Source organism: Diadema antillarum, unplaced genomic scaffold, assembly GCF_040938485.1.
Source record: "Diadema antillarum isolate AM-2024a unplaced genomic scaffold, OU_Dant_1.0 scf00000032, whole genome shotgun sequence".
Classification (NCBI taxonomy): domain Eukaryota; kingdom Metazoa; phylum Echinodermata; class Echinoidea; order Diadematoida; family Diadematidae; genus Diadema; species Diadema antillarum.
In genome coordinates, this window is record NW_027270921.1 from 663,802 (window position 1) to 685,412 (window position 21,611).

Here is a 21,611-nt window from a genome sequence, read left to right on the forward strand (position 1 = left end):
CCAGTGTGATGGAATATGTAAATGGATACCATGCCCCCATTCTCAAAGCTACCCCCACCATAAGTTTTCCAATGTTCTCAGGTAAGAGTCTGCAAGAATGCATGGAAGGTGAACTTGCGATACTCAGGTGAGCGCGTGACCCCCGGGTCTCTTGTTAAGAAATTCAGGAGTTTTGCTGCTATCTCTGAACTGACTGAAGCAATGGAGGTAAAATTGTTTCTGAATGTTCATATCTTATGTAGATAGCTCAGTGCATTGATGCACAATGTATCTTTATCTAGATTTTGTGTGAGTGTCTGTGTGTTGGTAAATATACATGGGTAGTGATACATCAATGCAGTTTTATTTTTGTTTTCAATATTAAAGAGTGATCGTTTTATGATAGGTATTACTGTATATGCTGATATTTTTGTGTACAGATATTTTTATGAACGAGAAGTTCACTGACATTTTCTCGAGAAGTTGTTTTCGCAAATTAACACAGAGGCCTTCATAAGCGTACTATAATGCATGGTGACAATTTTGCGTGTTGTTAAATTCGCGGTACAACTGTGATGCGCGAAATTTGCAAAAATTAAACCCTTGCAAAAATAACAGCTTATACAGTAGTATGGATCAGAAAGCAAGCTGTGAGTGCATGCAGCATGTTAGCAAACAACCAAATCATCTCGTGTCATGTATGTATGGTCACTTGGTCCCGTTTACTGACTAGAACAAGTTTTTCCCACCATGTCAATAGATAAAGGTTAAACATAAATGGAAACACTCTCACCTGTCATATTTTCACCCGCAAAGTAATGAGAGTGCAGTGCCTTGAAAGACAAATTTACTCACCGCTCACAAAAGGCCTTCATAACCTGTGTAGATGGTATCTTATGCTCAAGCAAATACCAATGGAAAGGCAATTTCTGACATAGTAGATCATCATCTGAAATCCATCGCTTAGAATTAATGTTTGTCTTTTTAACCTCACAGGTATGTTTGTGTAACCCCCCATTTTCTTCTTGCTATTGTATTTCCCCATATGGTTGAAGAATTGAGCACACCCAGTACACATAGGCAATGGCTTAAATTCCATAAAGACAAAGAAAGGTCATTGCAAGCCTTTTAGTAACAACAAATTGTGCAGCTTTGGGACTATGAAGAGCTTGATTTTGAGCACATGTATTTGTTTTAATTTCTGTGTATTATCAAAATCAAAGATTTCAAAGTCATGTAATTTTCTTTCTTTTTTTTGGGGGGGGGGGAGTTACTCCAATGCCCTTCTGAATATTTCTATGAGGAACAATGAGCCTAACATTTAAGACAATTGTTTGCCACATTGTTATTCATGTTTAAAGTGTAGAGTATTTTGTCCCATCAAAAGACATGCCCTTAAGATATCCAAGGGGCAATATAGGGCACCAAATGTGTTTCCCAGGTGAGTCACTTTTGGGATAATTCAGCTGATCGCTAGTTCAGCATGATAGTTTTCATGTTAATCCATAAAAAAAAAGAAATTAATTTGCAAAAAGTACGTAGCATGCAGGATCAGTGGTTGCCCAGAAACCCCCCCAACCCCACCTCCCTTTCTTCCACTACAATAGTAGAAAGGGGTGTAGGAGAGGGGCAGATGCCCGATGGCTTGCCCCAATATCGTGCTCCTCGGAGAGATTACAATGATGCTAGAATTTTTCATTGTGATGCAATCATGAAAATGGATGTATGCAATATTTTTTGTCTCTGATGTTTCCTCTATGCCCTGTGGCAAGGAACGTGTGGATGAGGTGAATTTTAAGTGTGTGTGCTCAGTGCTGTGCTAGTTAAAAAGAGCTGTATGTAGAAATATGCTTATGTGCTTGCTGCATCAGTCTGAAACACCTTGGAACTGCCAATTACCGCCATTTGGAAATAGAATTTTGACCTCTGTGCAAAAGCCAGTGTATTGTAGAATATGGCTACATGGAAAAATCCAGTGGGATCCAATATAAATTGTACAGTTAAAGTTCAGATAAATTTGAAAATATGTTTTTCCAACATCCAGTCATGATATGTCATCATCTTCTTCTTCTTCTTTTTTTTTAATGCTGAATATCTGGTTTCAGAAGACATGGTTGATGTAGAGATGAACAGATTCATAAACATGTAGCATTTATAGTAAACATAGATTGTAATACTTATCTTGAAACAGTTTTAATCACACAATTTAGCAGTTACTTTGTTACGTATTTTAGCAAAAGGCCATCTTGTACCTGATGTACCAAATGAAGATTTTCTCATCCTACACTAATGCAGAATATTAGAGAACTAGGTGGGGGAGGGGGAGAATTAAAAAAAAAAAAACCTCTCAAAGATGTATACAATCAGTTGGAACAGCTGCAGTATTAAAGCCAGGCAGAGCACTCTGTTAGTAGAATTTTCAAACAGCAAATAAAGCACGCACTATGCGAGGGCTGATTATTAGCCACCCAACACCTAATCCATTTAATCCATGAGAAGGACTCTTCTTAAATTACTCTCCTAATTTACCTTGCACACTTTACTGAGAATAAACACATGTGGTGTAGTTGAAAGTACTTTCATGAACCAAAAAAAAAAACCTCCCCACCAAAAAAACAAAAACAAAAAAGAGATTACAAAAATCCATGACTACCACATTGAACTCTAAATAGGCTCTGTATAAAAAACACTACAGATATTTAAATGGTTTTGTAAGAAAATATTTAATATCACACAATGAGTTATACATATCACCATGCTGTTTTAATCACAGTGTATCCTGAACTCAGAATGGAGTTACAGTGAGTGAGATACAGGAACCCTTTATTATTTTTGTGTGTGTGTGTGACATGACTGTAAATGAAAAGAAATAAAAAAAGGAATTCTCACCTAAATACACATCTACCAACGAATGTTTGTTATATACATACACCTGCACAAACATGTTGCATATATAATCAGTGAGTTGGCCTACCATTTTACATGTGGCATCACCTTGTGTTACAAGGTATCCTTTAATCTGCTTTGAAAGTGAATGACAGTGTATGAATAGATCAGATCATTTTTACTCTTTTACCCTTAAATGCCGTTGGATTATTTATGAGCTGGCAATTAATTTCTAATGCTCAAGGGACAGATTCAGTTTGGACTTGCCGGTAAATGACAGTTGTTGATTCCAACAAAAGATCGCTTGCCTGGCAGGCAGGCAAGTAGATCTTAGGGATCATTTAACCCTTTTTGTGCTTCATTTCGCTGATTTGCATGTAAGCTGGAACGCATTTCCTGTCAGTTGGCATAGATGTGTTAAAACTAATTGTTGATAGAGATTTCCTACATGTAATCTCCCTAATCGATATTAAAGTGACTGTGTCACCTTATTATAGCCAGAGCTTGACGCTAACTTTTTACTGTAATGGCCCTTTCAGGCCACTAAAATATTTGAATTCTTAATTTTCGGGGCCTGAAAATGAAATGTGGTGGTCAGAAGTGAAAGGAAATATCAAAGTTGATTTTGAATAATAGCTGCGTAATTGGGCCGCCAAAGGGTAGCCTTTTGGGAAGTTTGGTTGTCCAACATTGATTTTTGGTAGTCTGAGGCCATTGGGCCACTGCAATTGTCGAGCCCTTAGCTTTCTTATTGGACTGTGACATGTTGCTACGCAAGAGTCTAATCTACAAGCTTAGTCACGTTTTAGGTAGATTACTGAGTGGTGATGTAAAAGCTTGGCAAGTTATAATAGCTGAGTGCCTGGGCATGTAAAGCAGCAAAATGCAATCTGTAGAGACTAATAGGCATTGATAATGACCATTTACTCATTGCAAGTTAAAGGCACAATTTACCATTTGCTGAAGAAACAAAAACCCAGCATTAGTCCTGTAAAATAGCTCTAAAATGTGAGGTAGGGATAGAAACAACCACTGTAAAAATTTGAATTCGTATAATCGATGTTAAGTATTGTTAAATACACAAAATGTTAACTATAGTAATAATAAAAATGTTTCCAGACTGAACCATCTACAGTTACGGTTTAATGAGAGAAATACTGATCTCCTTATACATGTATTTTCGGTTTTATTGCAAAAATGTTATATGGTAAGATGTTTTGTGATACAACAGACCTACACATATGCATCAAATGTGATATCTTTAATATTTTTTAAATCACTGCTCCCAAAGGTAAACAGGACCTTTAACATGACTCGGGCATTGTATGGTGTGCTCAGTAAACGTCATAGTTACACTGTAGTAGTGATGAGTAGGCACACATTACATGTTAAGTCCATGTCCTTAATGTGCAATTGTTTGCATGCTGCTTTTCATCTTACATTATTTAGTGAATTGAAGAGCTCCAGCTGGTTGCAGTTGATTTCATCTTTACTTTAGATATCAATACCATTTTCACAAAATGCGTGCTGTTACCACAGAAAATGTGTAAACAGTGTCAAAGCCACATTTTCCTGTAAGAGATAATGTATTCACAGACTTTCGATAAAAGCCTCTGTTGAGACACGTGTCAACCGTGCAGGTTAGAAAAATAATCCTGCAATCATATGGCGGCGGATCAAGCATGTCAAAGATGTGAAATGCAGTACCCACTCTCTCAGAGATTGCTGTGATTGATCATAGAGGATTGTGTTGGATTAAGGAGTGCAGGGGAGTGATGTAAGGAGCTGATTGTGCGTTCAATTCTTATTTGTGTGTTCAATCCATTACATCAGTAGTGTAATGTTAATATTTGTCAGAATTGGTGGGGGGAGGGTACTTTAGTTTAGTCCCCAGCAACTGATGATAATTAAGCAAACAAGATTGATCTGTATGAAGGGCGTTTCAACTCGCTGTTAAAGCAGATTTTTGCCTCTGCTCTTCCAAAACTACAGGCCAAATCCTGCATTGGGTTATGAAAGGAAAACGCTTATGAAATTGATATGCTTGCCACGGTAAATCCTCATGGGGAAAACAATGTATTCTTGTAAAGTCTGACAAGATATGTGACCCGCTGCAACAAAAGGATCCGAAAGTCGGGAGGACCATTTTCTGAAAATGACATGACATTATTCCCTTACTCTTCCGCTTTAATGCCATATATAACATGACTCATAAAAGTACTCGGTTGCGGAGATATTGATGATTTTATTAGCGCACGTGTAGAGTGGTTTAAGAAATCAGCGTTTCGAGAAAACCACCTTCAAAGTTTTCCTTCCGACGCTATCATGATCAAGGGTAAGCAAGACAGTTTTCACCATTTGACAATAGAAGGTACGCTCCTAGCAGCCTCTATGATGTTCATTCAAGCTTAGCGCCAGCGGTCTACGCACGACCAATTAGTAACCAGCATGCCACGCACTGACCAATGAGATCACTCCCTCGTTGCTAGGGGCGGGGTCTAGCTGCGGCGCTAAATCCAAATCTTTGAACACGTTTCTGTTCCGTGGAAAGTCGCAAAATCATGGGCCAGAAAAATGCTATTTTCTTGCCTTTCCTTTGATCATTTAGCTTCGAAATTTCGGCAGATGATAAAAGATACATAAGACTAAAAAATTATGTTGAAAACGGAAATCCGAACGTTTTAACAAATTTTGATGATCTGACTTAAAACTCGATTTTCTCGGCTCACCCATCAGCGACTTTGGGATCCTTTCATTGTAGCGGGTCACATATATCATAAGACAACTCAATATCAAACAGCAGTACTAACTGTCATCCTGTGTCCTGAACAGCTACAATTAATATGGTAATATACCTCCTTCAATACAATGTGTGTGTGTGTGTGTGTGTGTGAGTGTGTGTTGGTAGGCCCTAAGTATATATTGATGTAAAACAAAAACATTTAAAAAGCATTCACTTGTGTGATTTTCATCAAACACCCCTTTTGTGATTTGGTGATGGGTAAAATCGTCATTATTTGCATATATATGGTTGCTGTCAACATGCCGATCAGTTTGACTGGCATGTTTATCCATCGGTGTCATTTCAGCATTTATCACCCAGAAGCTATTTTTCTGCTTCCTAATAGCATATTCTATTGTCGGCAGACCCATGGTAGGATTATGTTTGTCAGCAGTAATGATGGTGATTATCCCATCTCCCACGGGATGCCATCTGCTTTGAGATGAAGCCTGGTAAAAGCCACGCTATTACTGTTTAACGTGTCCAAGGGGCCCTTCAAACCTGCTTGATACATAGGTCATGTGAACCCTGGACATTCTAACCATTTTAGCATTCTAGCCATTTCTTTGTAAAGAGTGCATGCAGGGATGCAGAGTGTGACATTTCATCAACTTTTATTGAAGTAATATAATGTCCAGTATATTTGCTGGTCGTTTTGAAAATGCAATGCTTGGTAATGTCTGTTGTAGATGTAGGAGGTTAAAAGAATGGAAGCTTACAGTAGAAGTGTAAAAACATCTAATCCCACACTACACACACACACACACACACACACACACTTTCTTGCATGAAACATAGGAATACATAGGGATATAAGCACTTGCCCCCCCCCCCCCCCACACACACACACACACACACATTTTTTTTTAACCCCGGAAGTGGCACCAGAAAATTGCCGTTAAGGCCTTTTTTTTATGCTTGTCAGCTGCATTGACTTACCCGACAATTTTTTTTCTTTAATTTTTTTCTCTGCATAATTACTTATATTCAGTGCTCTTATCACATTGTTTCCTTGTGTAGTATCTGTTTATTGATCGTTTATTGATTCTTACATTTTTGTGTAATTGTCTAAATACTCTGAAAGTTATAAAAGAGCTGTTTTAGAACTAGCACAGATCTACAGTCTGTAATTTTTCTCAGTGACACCCCAGCAAATGAGAAAGTTTTCTCAAATATTTTACACCCTCACGGCTGAGTTGTTTTAAGGGCAAGATATGGCAATAACCTTCACTATACCAGTCTTGCTATTTAAGTTTTATATAGCTATGAATACCTTGTATCCTTAGTACAATTTGTTTCACCTGTGTTAACAGAAAAATGAAAAACAAATAAACTATGAAAGCTCTTTTGATTGGAAGTTATCCCCTTCCTTCTCCTCCCTCCTAGAAATATGAATACACATATGAAATGGGCAGGTACAAGGAATATATGATTGCACTCTTTGAATCATGAAGAAGTATGTTTATGAAGTATATTTTCTGTTTTTAAAACAAAACAAAAAATGTACAAAATGTGTGAAAGAGGTGAGATGCGCTGTCTTTTCAAAAATTGACTGATAAATCAGTTATGAATTAGAATTAGGAATTGAAATTTTGAGAGTACTCAAACAAAATGATGTCATGACAATGATGGTTTAAAAAATGAATAGATACTTTAAGATGACATTCATTGGGTGCCTGGCATCAACAGTCATGGTGAGCTAATGCCAGACCTGTACTTTGGCATACTTCTCATGCTTGCGTATGACAGAGGGCCCCCAGTATGGAATTTTCGTGAGCCTGCTTATCGAATGTGACTTCCTGCATCTCCTTGGTTTAATCAATAAGGGCAGAATGTCCTTGACTTCTCCTGAACAGAATGATGGAGAAAATGTTTCTTTCGAGAGAAAAATGGGATATTCGTTGTGTGAAATGTATGGAGAGGCCATCGCTCAGGTTGTGCCTCTTCATTTTTAATGGTATTATTTGACAGATTATTAGCAGACTTGTTAACCTTCAAATGGACATAATTTTTTTTGTCTATATTTGGTTTGTTCAAGTTGAGGGAATGTTTGTATGCTTCAACCAAGTATGGTTATTTTCATTCTGGGTTACATTTTCCTGTAGGTGGATAACTCTTTCATAACAACAACAAAAGCAACATTTTGTAATGATTCACATCACAAAGAATTGTAGTGTATCCTGGATGGTATTTGTAAGAATTATTCATGTTGAACTACAACGTGTTCAGTGAAATCCTTTTGTGCATGGCTCATCCATTTTGTCTTGGAATGATGTCATCATATGTGATGATACCAGAGCAATTCATCGGAGAATGCATGTTTCTTTAATATACTTGATTAGCTGCCCTGGCAGAGTAGGGTATTATCAACAAAAAAAATAATCATCATCATCATGATAATGACAACTTGGTAATTATTTCTCTGTTCAAACCAGACAAAGTGAGACTGGAATCAGATGTTAGAATGATTAGTAATCAGGCTTAACTCATCAAGTGTCACATGCATGGCTTGTTCAACTAGAAACCAAGATGGTGCCATATACACACAAGCCAAATGAACATATTTGTGAATACCAGTAGATGTAATCTACTGGTAGCATGGGGTTAGAGGTATGATACAGAGACTGTGGATTTTGATTTGGAGAGTGCTAGCCTGGTTCATTCTTTTTTTTGTAAGGTGATACTGCAAACTCTTTTGCCAATTTATGATTTTTCCATTCATGCCATAAATGGCCATCTGTCAATCAGGGTGATGATTTTCAGAGATAGAAAACATCAATTTGATGAAGTTTTATTTCAAAGATGTCTTCAAAAGGGAAGAATTGAAATGACATGGGTTATTGGATTAAATGACTTGTGATATTGATTTTTGTGACTGAAAGCCGAATAAATGACAATTATAATAATAATATAATAATGATCATAATGATGATGATGGTGATGATGGTGATGATGATAATAATAATAATAATAATAATAATAATAATAATAATAATAATAATAATAATAATAATAATAATGATAATGATAAAAATAATTTTTTTCTCTCTGTGTGTACAGGAAGGAGAAATCCACAGACCAGGTGATCAAACCAGTCAACTTGGAGGCACTCAGCAAGTGGGTGGGGCACATTCCTCCCGATGTGGTGGCTGACATGGCCAGCTTAGCCCCCATGCTAGCCCGCCTGGGTTACGACCCGTACGCCAGACAGCCCCGCTACGGGGAGCCGGACCGCTTCGTGCTGGAGAACGAGGAGAAGATCGCCAATAACGTCGCCGGCTTCAACGAGAACCTGAAGAAGGTCTACCGGGAGAAGCCGATTGACCACAACGTGGACACCGGGGACCATGCCAACGACGCTGCTAAGCAGGACACTCAAGTCTTTAGGAAAGAAGGGAGAGACACTGATGGTGGGGCGCCCCCAGTGGGCAAGAACGATCCGCGACAGTACGCTCGTGAAAGGAGAAACAGGAGACGAGAAGGGCCGTATCCAGTGCCGGCATGATGACACGTCAACGTGTAATCTAGCATGTACATATTGAAATGAACTATTTTTCTGTGACCAGTATGTCTGACATCGACCCTGAATAGCTCACTTTTGTCTTAAAAAGGACAAATCTTGAGTGAATAAACCCAATATGTATGTATAGTGATGACCCTGTAGTCTGTGTGCCATTTTGCAGAGACAGTAGATTCTATGTATGATACATTCCCATGGCAATTGACTTCAGTCAGCATTACAAAATGTGCTACTGACTGATCAAACAACACATGTCTCTGCACTGAATCCCTCCTTGATTAATTTTAGCAGCTGTGAAAATACTGTTATTTTCATGTGTTGTTCAGTGGTAATCCGTACATTCAAATAGGATGTGAAGATGCTGTTTGAATAGCTAATTGTTGATCAAAAGCAGTCCATTTCTTCATCTTGAAATAAAGGGAACCTGAAGGTTTGGGATAGTTTTGAACTTGTGGACTTGGGAACTGTCGTAGTGTCATATGTTTCAACCAAAATCCACAGGTTTAGTGTAAGGGATTTATGAACCGTGGAACCCATATCAGCTCTATGAGTGTATGTGTGTGTGTGTGTGTGTGTGTGTGTGTGTGTGTGTGTGTGTGTGTGTGTGTGTGTGTGTGTGTGTGTATGGGTGTTTTATTTGTATGTACTATAACGTCATTACATTTTAGTGACCTAACACGATGAACACTATATTTTAGAATTTACTTTCCACCAAATGAATTGCAGGCTGCCATAGATTACAGTACAATGAATTAATTGCCAATTACAACTTCAGATGGAGAGATCTGTAATTGGTTGTAATGATAGTCCCTTCATTTTTGTTGCTATGGAGATCTATCCTACTTTTTTTTCTCCCATTCATGGCACAGAGCACGGCTTGGTAAAGATTAAGCGCTTGAATAGAATACTTCAGAGCCTCTTTTCTCAGTACACAATTTTCTAGAGTGCATGCTTTCTTTTCAATATTTGAATAGGTTGGGAGAGTTGAATTTGAATTGACTTTTACATAATTTTCAAGCTTAAAGTCTGTTCTTTTAGAATCTGCTCTTCACTAAAACTCAACACCTGGTAACTTTTTGTTGGTTTAATGATGCAGGGTCACATATATAAACTGAGGGGATTTCCCCACCCCTCCCGATTTTAGAAGGGGAATCTCCATCTGACTGGTCTTTGTTTTATGTTTTCCTTATTAAAGAGGCTTTCATATTGGCTAAAATACTTAATTGATTAGCTGCTGTTTTGTGATGCCGGAAAGAATTTACGATGATCATGCATAAAGAAGTTGAATAGGATCAGATGATGTTGTTTTTGTCATTATGTAGGAGTTTTTAGACTGCTTGCAAATGATCAGGTACATTCACTGTGTAACAGTTTCTTTATGAAGCATCAAATTCATGGCATTAAATATGCCCAAGAAAATGTCCTTGCTGTGAGAAGAAAGAAAGAATTGATTTGTTGTGCATGAGCTTTTCCCAATGCCCCCACCCCACCTGTGGAATAGGTGGTAACAAGTGCATTAAACACATTTTAGGAAAGATGTATGAAGCAAACTCTAGTGAATTGGTTTGAACTCAGCCTAACATGTCATACCCCACCCCCCATTACGTAGCTAGCAATTTGGCTGGTTATTGTAAACATTTGGAATAGTGGTCATGTGCTTGTGATATACTTAACAAAATTAACTCCACTTAATGCTAAATCACTATTAGAGGTTTATATTATTCATTATTTTCTTTCATGTACAGTACTCGCCCGAAACAATGCTGAAGAAAAGGAACTTTTTTAAAAAGTGGAAAAATACTCTTCTTGCCACTGGCATTATAAACTTTTGCAATTAGAAGAGTAGTGATCGTATGTAACAGATATTTCTATTTATTTTATCCTTTCAAGCCAGTCAGACATAGGAATATTTAGCTTTTGTGACAGCATCTATTTTGACATTTCTATGTCATAATTCCAATCCACAGGTGTTCAGTTCTTGTAATATTCTAACTTATTGCATTAGTCTGTATGTTTGGTTTTTTTTTTATTTTGTGTCGATTCAGAAGGGCTTCATGTGACAATTTGTTTGGAAAAAAAAAAAGGAAAAATGGGCTCTTTAGATAAGAAACAAAGATTTGTGAACAGAGACCTTGAAAAATATATTTACCCAAAATTTCTTGCTATAACATTCTGCATTTTTTCACCTTTTAGTCAACTCTGTGACTATCAATCATTTTAACCTTGTTTTGTTTCATAGAAGTTTGTTTTTTAAGAAACTTTTTTTTTACTGTTTGTGACCAACAGCTGCCATACTATGTATTTATAGCACTTATGAGGGTCTTGTAGAATTATTTTATCATTCCTTTGAGGCAATATTGCCATGGAATTTGCATATATATCAAACAGTAGTATTTTCTTAATTTACTGTAAAAGTGTACTTGTGCAGTTTTCTTTTCCCACTGGGCAGGTAGCCATTATGGAGAGGCTGAAGTTATAGAGGAGAGCTGTATTCGACTACCTGGATCACACAAGTCTGTTTAAATAAGAGATTGTATTGGTATGAGGCAAACAGTAAATGAAACTTATGATGAAACATCAACATGTGGGCATTAAGGATATGGAGATATATCATCACTGGTGCTGCTAAAACATCCCAAATATAATGGTGATAATGATGGTGTAAATGAAAGCATTGACAGCTGAAGTAGAGCAGATCCTCTGCTCTTTGAAAAAACATTTTCAATACAAAGATGATAGATTTCATGAAATGGTGAGAATTCATTTGGGTTGGGAAATGACATTCAGCTTTAGCTGCCATTGGTAAAACAGTAAATGGACAAATGGTTCTTGAATTCTTAATGGAGGAGCTGTTTTGGCTCAGTGGATAGGATCATAGACTATCAATCACGAGGTCCCTGGTTCAAGTCCCCTGGCAGTTGTGACAAAGCAAGGCATGTTGTCCTCATTGCCAAGTCATCCAGATGGGACTTTAAGCCATGGGTCCTGTGGTTGCTCACTTACAAGCACTTGTGGCTTCCCTTAACGGCCACGTTTCACTGAGATTTTTTCTCATCGGTCACTTGTCGGAAGCAAAGTTTTTTTGTTTCTGGCCACCAACCAAAGAGTATCAGATCACGGTCTGATGAATCTGACTTGTGCTGGTTGACTATCAGGTCAGTGTCAAACATGTTAGGCTTGATCCGATGAGGCAAAATCATCCAGTGCAGATCACAGGCAGCATGTCTTACACTGACCTGATTTGACCAACACTTGTCGGATTTGTCAGACTGTGATCTGATACACTGCGGTGGGTGGCTGGAAGCAACAAACTTTGCTTCTGACAAGTGACCGATGAGGAAAAATCTCTGTAGAATAGGGGTATTTGTGGCCATGTTAAACAAATTGATTCAATTCAATTTAGTTCACTTCTCCCTGATGTGGCATGTTTGAGATGGACCTGATATTGTTGAAACTTTAGATACGTGGAAGAAAAATCTTTATACCTTGGTGACGATGAAAAGTTGACAACGGTCTTAGTACATCAAACCAGATTCCTGCACGATAAGACATACCTGTACTACAATTGCACTTTGGCTTTTAGACTATACAAAAATGTTTATTATTGCTTACTTGAACAAGATTTGTAAAGATATATATGCCTCTTGTTCACTAGACTTATGTCTACAATCACACTATAGTTCACAATTAGTTATGCTTGTTGTACAACTGTAGGTCACTTTCCCATTGCTGACTCAGTTATGTACAGATGTGCTTACAATTTAGAAGCTATGAAAATTACTTATAGATTTAGAATTTGTCATTATTTTGTAACCATGATTTATGGCATCACTGAAAACAAAGGGCAGAAATCGATACAATCAAATCTTTTTATTCTCAAAGTCAATTGTCAACTGATTGGTTGTTTAATAGTCATTTCTGCTATCACTACCAATCAATTGAAGATGATAAGCCATTTATCAACTGAAAATTGAATGTGAAATTTTGATTTTCTGATATGAACTCAAACAGAATATTTTTGCCTGAGTATATTTTCAAAAAATTTCCAAAATGATATAGTTGATTGAGAAACAGCAGCACAAGTTCTGAATCTTGTCAACTGGACTAATCTGTAATCAACCCCGTGTACAGTGTAGGCTTTCGAAACTCATTTGAGTATAGCTTCCTCGCTTAAGATTAGCTTATGGTCAACCACAAATGTCAGATGGAGGGGTGATGTTGGGAGTTGGCCAAGATGCTGAACTACATTTGTAGTTTTACTTTAATAACAATCCTTGATGAATTGGAACTTTACATACATGAATTTAAGAAATGTTTCAAAAGGAATTGCACCACTGTTATAAACATAATAAAAACTGATATATTATTGATATTCTGTCACCTATCTTTAGTACCTGTCCATTTCTTTCCATTTGCATAGTGATTTGTAAACGTGTCTTGGCCACTGTGCATAGTTTTTCTCACTTTCAGGACAAATAACCTGTTGAAGATTAGTGTGAGTATACCTGGGCAGGTGTCTATGTGAAATCTGTTAAAGCACAATCAGCTCGTCCTCAACGGGTTAAATGTCGCTGCAGGTGAATCTTCTATCGTGACTATCGTGATAAATGATGACAGTGCAGCTGACTATACCGATCACTGGAACTGATGCAGTGCAGTTTAGTGCCATGGTAACACAAGGCTGTTCTTTCTACAGGGATGATATTGAGGTTTGTTGAAAAAATCGGAAATCAAAATTTGCAGGTGGTTTTGATACACAGAAAAAGCAAAATGTGTATAGACTTGAGAGAAAATAATCTGAAATCAGGTCTGAATCTACAGAATATCATGCCTGTTTTAGAGTTATCTGGTCATGAGTCTTGAAACTGTGTTTATTTAAACATTCAGCTGTCAGTTAGCACAATCTGTGTAAAGTAGAAAAATACATTCTCATTCTTGCCAACAGTTTCGACTGGTGTTCATGTGTACTTGTATTATGTTTTTCGTCTGGCTGCAATATTTTTCCGTTTAAACTTTTATTGCAATGACCTTGAAAGAGTGTGTTGTGCTCCAAATGACTTTGCGAGGCATGACACTTTTTAATGGATGCATACATGTCCCAATGCATGTTTTTGAGCAGGCCATTTTATGTGGTTAAGATATGCTTACGTGAGCACCTAATGAGCTGCTTCTGACAGTAAAGCAAAGCAAAGGCTTGTCTGACATAGCAAAATATCTTAATGCACTATTTATTGCTCTGGAATTGGTGAGAGAAAAGTTACGGTGATTACATTGATATAAACTGTTGGTTACTTGGTTTGTCAGAGTCAAACAATACATGTTTAAATTCATCACAATTGACCAATTCTAGCTGAGCAAGTCATTAATGAATTATGTACGTTTGCTCAAGTTCCTTGTATCAAGCTCTTATAATGTGTAGTCCAGTGCTTAAATCTTTATGAAGATAAGATCCACATAGAAGAGTAGTTGGTAGATCTGTTGAACTGTGGGCAAACTGAAGCAACCTTTCGGTTGGCCGTAGATGATCCATCTGACGAAAGTCCGCACAAAAGTGTAACATACTCGTGAAATCTGTCCTTAGCCAAGGGCTCTGCTTTTACACATGAAATTCTACAGAGTTTAAACATTTGAAATGTCAGGTGTTTGTTTGATTTCAACTGTTTTGAGCTGGCTTGCTTGGTTCTAAGTGTACCAAGAAAGTATGAAGCTTCTGACGGGATAGAGATACTCCGTTATGGTACCTTGCATTCTCATTCACTGTCTGCAAGCATAAGATATGAGTCAGCATTTTGTCATGTTTTTGTAAAGTCAATGTTTTTAATGCCTTTTTAGTCAAGAAAAATAGCGTATTATCCAAGCACAAACTGTTGATAGTTTTTTGTCAAGTTGCAACCTTATTTGCAGTATACTTTTTTTAATCTTTTAAACTATTTTTGAAACATAGTTTGTAGGTACATAAAATGGACCAACACTCATTGTGCTCCATCTAAAAACCAGTCACATGCTGAAGAGTCTAGTATGTACATCTGTTTGAAAGTCTTGATATTTTTAAAATCGTCATGTCTCAATGTGTGTGTATGTCATACTTAGCTTTCCCTTTCCCTTCTCATTTTTTTTGTTATTGTTGCAAAAAGACTCAACGAGCCTCCAGCAGCTGTAAGAATGAACCAAGATGGTATTCTTTCTAGTCAGCCAGGGACTTAAAAATTGTATTTTTACAATTGTGTGTTATGCAGTAGCTGCATTCTTGAACTTTTTTTTTCCATTTGTAGAATTTTGTACTTCATGGTGCTTTTTGTTGTTTCATAAAATGCATATGAATAGCCTTTAATGGCACTTGATTTTCATGTTAGTTAGCATGTTCTCATACCCGTTGTGCTGGTAGGAGACATTTCTTTGATTTAATGCTTACCAGATTGTTCTTATTGCATGTGCAGCATAATTTCTACACTGGCTACACTAAAGGGGAAGTTGTAAGCATATTCCCTGATTACTAGAGTAAATACAAGAGGAAAATGAGCCCTAATGTTGTGCTGGATTTGCAGAAATACAAGGCTGAGAAGTCTGGTAGCTACAAACTTTTTTTTTTTCTCTCAGAGAGAGATAGTTATGGATTTGCTATCTTTTGCAATTGTACTTTTACAATATTTTGTAAAGTGGTAACAGATTTCTTTTGATGTGTGTGTTTTTCCTATCAGATTTGTAGACAAAATACAACATAACTTTTTCTCATAGAGATATAGAAAAACCGTGAGATGTATGCTGTCAAGAAACACTGCATACCGTAAAAGTGGTTATTTTCGCGCAATCAAGACATTTATTTAATTTAGTAGAACATATAGCACTAAAAAATATTTGCGTGTTATTTTCGCGCCGATTCCTGGTTGTGCGAAATGCCTGAAAAATTTCACTTTTACAGTTTTTTCTTCTCCTCAGTGTTTTATAGTAGATGGCAGTATTACTGGATGTTCCCTATTTGTCTTCAACCTTCACAAGGAAAGTGAAGTACATCACAAGTCAGATAGGAAAGTGTGCAGCTGCATTGCATACATGAAAGTGAGTGAATTATGTATGTTGTAGCACTTACGAAGTAAATATCAAAGGTCATTGCCCATAGTTGCACCTGGAAAAGCAACTAATTTCTATCAAATTGATTTCTCCCGATGTCTCGCAAACCCAATCATGTGTGTTGTAGGGTGACATCGACTTTTCCAGTATTTTGGTTAGGAGTTTTCATGAGGTCGTGAGGCACAGGTTTGTCATAGACACACAGTGTAGATCTCTGCTGTGTAGGGGATTAAGAAATCTTTACACACACAAGCTTTGCTGGTTGCATGTAATTGTGTGCAATAGGGCTGAAGAGATAAAATATCAATTTTCCATTTTTGCCATGCAGCAGACAGGTAGTGAGGTGGACTTGTGGATACTTTAAGTCAAACTTATGTATTTATTCATGTTAATGATAATGGCTGTAATGCATACATCTAAAAGCAGAGTGCAGGGACATTTGAAACTGATAGCTATTTCTGGCTCCCTTGCATGTCAGTCATCACACATAATGACAGTTCATTTATGGCAATAAAGAAATAAGCTTCATGTTATTTCTTAGTTCTGATTTAGCTTAAAAGAAGAATTTTTTGTTTTTGTTTCTTGGGGTTTTTCCCAGAGTGTGTAGTGAATTCAGTGGGACGTTTAATATTATGTAGGACTGACTTTGGAAATGAGCTCTCTCTCTCTCTCTCTCTTTCTTATATTATTGTCTATGTATGTTCTGTAGTAATATATTGACGATTCTGCTCATGCCAAAAAGAACAGAGCATATTGTTGTTTATGTCAATGGCAATGTTCTTGCTGACAATCAGTATGTGATTAACTGATTATGATAATCCATTGCTGTTGTGGAAAATGGAATTAAAGCAGAGATTAACGGCATCGAAAAATGTCCAATGAGGCCATTATGAAGAATTGGAAATATGTGAAGTGTTATTTATGGCTCCGCCAAGCTTGTTTGTGACCTGGATACGACTGCAATAGACAGGGGTAAAAAAGAGTACAATGGCCTGAATTCTCAAAGGTAGTTTCTATCAAATCCATGCTTTAAAGTTTATAGTCCATGAGCAAAAACAAGAGCACAATAAACATATCTTGCACATGAGCGTGTCAGCTATAGTGTTGCTTACTGGATGTCTCTTGGACCATGCAATTTTTATCGTTTGCATTTTTACAATCAAACTTTGTATAATCCATGGACTGAATTTAAACTATCTTTGTGCATTTCGAAAAATGTCATCAAAGATCTTGTGTCATACGTATTCTGTCACAAAGAGTACCATGTGAATGTTAGATTATGTTCAGTCATTACTAAGCAGCTAGCCATTCACTGAACCAATGTACAATCAATCACAGATCTTTGTAATAAGAGGATCCTTATTTCAAAGTAATCTATAATCCACAGCACAGTCTTTTTGGTCTCGTCTGCCTTACATTCAATAACTTTTCTCTCCCCGTCTTAAAAACTACAAATGTTCCCAATAAGTATTTCAGTTCACATATTTTTCTTTTTGAACAAAGTTGTATTTGTTGAAATTCTGCATTTCCATTTTTTATTTAAGTAGATCCTACATGTTTTTTTTTCTTCTTTTTAAGATCAATAATTGTACCCAATGCAATTAAAGTTGCATTCTTTGAAAATTTTGTGTGATGAATTTCAAGCCTTAACATAATCATTTCATTTGTGCCATGCTGTCACATACAATTAAAATTGTTTAAAAGGATCACTGATTTCAGCTCCAGCCTATAGATCTGTCCTTGTTGTCACAGTGTACAAAAAAAAAAAAAAAAAAAAATCACAAGTTGATTCCTTTTTGGAAAGGGAGAGAGAGAGAGAGAGGGAGATATGAGTTTGGATGTTTATTTCAATCTTCCTCTGGGAGAGAGAGAGAAAAAAAGAAAGAGGAAGATTTGAGTTTGAGTGTTTATCATCTCAATCTGTTTTTGGGAGAGGAGGAGAGAGGGAAAGATATGAGTTTGGATGTTAATCTCAATCTCCTTTTAGGAGAGAGAAAGAAAGATATGAGTTTGGATGTTTATCTCAATCTCCTTTTGTGAGAGAGAAAGAAAGATAAGAGTTTGGATGTTAATCTCAATCTCCTTTTAGGAGAGAGAATGAAAGAAATGAGTTTGGATGTTTATCTCAATCTTCTTTTGGGAGAGAGAAAGAAAGAAATGAGTTTGGATGTTTATCTCAATCTCCTTTTAGGAGAGAGAAAGAAAGATATGAGTTTGGATGTTTATCTCTATCTCCTTTTAGGAGAGAGAATGAAAGAAATGAGTTTGGATGTTTATCTCAGAGCGTGTTTATACAGAGAAGCAAAATACGCGCTCATGCCGGCTCATGCCGGCTCATGCGAGAGGACCTCTCGAATTTTGCTCTGTATAAACACGGCGTATGCCGGTATATGCCGCCAAATGCAGGCTCATGCGAGAGGTTCCGTCTGCCACCTTTTGAGGTGGCCGATGCGAGAGGAGCCTCGCGTATTTTGCTGTGTGTTTATACAGACGACCGAAATTCGAGAGGTAACCGGAAAGCGCGTATTTTAATATCTGTCATGATCGAACCACGTCTTCTCCTTCTTACTGAAAAACTGGATTTCAATTGATCATTTGGCCGTGTGGTTGTCAAGAGGAACGTTACAAGAATGACCTTCAAGCTTGGTGGTCCTGATGACTTTGCCGTTGCCATCTTGATTTTTTTCATTTTTTCCGATCATGCAATAAACTGCACTGCGAACGTGACCTATGCTTGACCCCAAAATTCAAGAGGTCCAGTTCAGCTGAGGTCCGCTCGCATCGGCTCGCATCGGCTCGCATGAGCCGGTATTTTGACTTCTGTATAAACACAAGAAATAAGCGCTCATGTGGGAGGTAAAATACCGGCTCATGCGCGCCGATGCGAGAGGCTCCTGTATGAACACGCACTTTATCGCCTTTTAGGATAGAGAATGAAAGAAATGAGTTTGGATGTTTATCTCAATCTCCTTTTAGGAGAGAGAATGAAAGAAATGAGTTTGGATGTTTATCTCAATCTCCTTTTAGGAGAGAGAATGAAAGAAATGAGTTTGGATGTTTATCTCAATCTTCTTTTGGGAGAGAGAATGAAAGAAATGAGTTTGGATGTTTATCTCAATCTCCTTTTAGGAGAGAGAATGAAAGAAATGAGTTTGGATGTTTATCTCAATCTCCTTTTAGGAGAGAGAATGAAAGAAATGAGTTTGGATGTTTATCTCAATCTCCTTTTAGGAGAGAGAATGAAAGAAATGAGTTTGGATGTTCATCTCAATCTCCTTTTAGGAGAGAGAATGAAAGATATGAGCTGGATGTCTATCTCAATCTCCTAGGAGAGAGAGAGAGAATGAAAGAAATGAGTTTGGCTGTTTATCTCAATCTCCTTTTAGGAGAGAGAAAGAAAGAAATGAGTTTGGATGTTTATCTCAATCTTCTTTTAGGAGAGAAAGAAAGATATGATTTTGGATTTATCTCAATCTCCTTTTGGGAGAGAAAGAGAAAAATATGAGTTTGGATGTTTTTCTCAATCTCCTTTGGGGAGAGAAAGAGAAAAATAATTATGAGTTTGGATTTATCTCAATCTCCTTTTGGGAGAGAAAGAGAAAGATATGAGTTTGGATGCCTATCTCAATCTCCCTTTGGGAGAGAAAGATAAATTTGGATGTTAACCCGTTGAGGACGAGTCCCTAGTATACTCGCACTGGGTTTTTTAGGAAATGCGTGTTGTAGCAAAATCAAAGCGTCCTCAACAGGTTAATCTCAATCTCCATTTGAGAGGGAGAGATAAGGAGAGAGAGAGAGAGAGAGAACAGGAAAGTATGGAACTGGAAAGAAAATGCATAGATTTTGACTGATACATGGTAAGCTCGCAGAATCAGAAGTGTTGTGGTTTTTGTTTCCTTTATGAGACTATGAAAATGATAAAGGAGCGACAGAAGATCTGTCATCACCTTTGTGCCGTTTTCTTGCACTCATTAAATGACCTAGATACACATCACGCCCTCTATGTTGACTGATGTCATATGGCTTCATCGGCCGAAGTGGTCAACAGTAATGACAAAAACACTTCGGCAGAATTTTCTAGAAAATGAAGCTGTAAAACATCACATATTAGATTTCCATGTCAGAAAGGTGGAAAAAAAGGTTATCAGAATCAGCTATCACCTATGTCCTGCCCATAGATATTTTTCCAAAGGAAAAATTTAAAACAATTTAAATTGCATTCAAACAGCATGAGTGGCATTAATTTCAAAGTGGCTTATGCTGATGTCATTCAGCCATTCTGGGTCTGATTTTTTTTTTGTGTGTGTCCAATATCCATGAGTAAGATTTTGCTTGTATATTTCATTGAAAACTGAATAGCTTAAAGAATTCTGACAGCAGATATATTTTTTATGAATTATTTAAGTTTTGTGCAGGCAAATTATTATTTTAACCTATAACACTGATATGAGTAATTGTTACTTCAGAAATGACAAGGAAAATAACTTGTGGGGAAATTACAGACTTGTGGAATTTCCATGCTATCTTGGCAATCAGACTCATATAACATTGGAGAAATCACCTGTATTGCATTAACTTTTATCATCAATAACAGTTTGTACGATCCGAGGACCGATGAGCCACAAATTCCCTCCATTTAAAGCTTCCTCCCTTACCTCAAAAGTTTTCATTTTACCCTGTGCATCATATACTAGCATTGCTTAGTGGAAGTTTTGGAGTTGAATATCACAAGTCAAATGAAAAATTCAGTTCCTTCACTTAAAATATATGAAAAATTAATTGCTTGTGTCTGATTTTACCCTGTGCATCATCAATTATACTGGGGAAAAGAATGGCTTAGGGGAAGTCGTGGAGTCGAATATCATGTGAATCGAATGTAAAATTTAGTTCCTTTCACTTAAAATATATGAAAAATTAATTGCTCGTGTCAAAGTGGCAAAATTTTCTCACAAATCTCATAATGCAATCTTGCATAACACTACATCAAGCACTTGATACTACTCCAATGCACTCTCAGTTGGGAGTTTTTGTGTGGGTCTGTGTTGGCGTGCCACAATGTGATATTTTTAAAGTGATAGTAATAGATAGAGTCATAGCAGAACAACTTGGGTGTATTTTGTATTTTCATCTGGTGTCATCATGAGCAATTCTCTGATTTTAATCATAATCAGAGCAGTTCAGCTAGTTGTGGCTACCGTTGGTGGATTTTGAGAACTAGGTATTTTATTTATGACCTCCCTGTATTAAAGGAAATCAAAGCCCAAATATAAATGTGAATTAAATGAAAGCAGCAACATTAGTAGAACACATCAGCGAAAGTTTGAGGAACATTGGCCAATCAATTCATAGGGATTAGATTTTTAGAGGTTGCAGTGC

General features: G+C 37.1%; 1 protein-coding gene across 1 annotated transcript in view; it reads left to right on the top strand.

Annotated features, from left to right (window-relative positions):
- LOC139742538 (protein-tyrosine sulfotransferase 1-like) overlaps nucleotides 1-9,771 on the top strand; it is a 148,490-nt gene extending 138,719 nt beyond the window's left edge. Inside the window, exon 5 of the mRNA XM_071653074.1 lies at nucleotides 8,708-9,771. Coding sequence (XP_071509175.1) covers nucleotides 8,708-9,152 — 445 coding nt within the window. The 3' untranslated portion in view covers nucleotides 9,153-9,771. The remainder of the gene's footprint in view (nucleotides 1-8,707) is intronic.
- The last annotated feature ends 11,840 nt before the right edge of the window (nucleotides 9,772-21,611 follow it).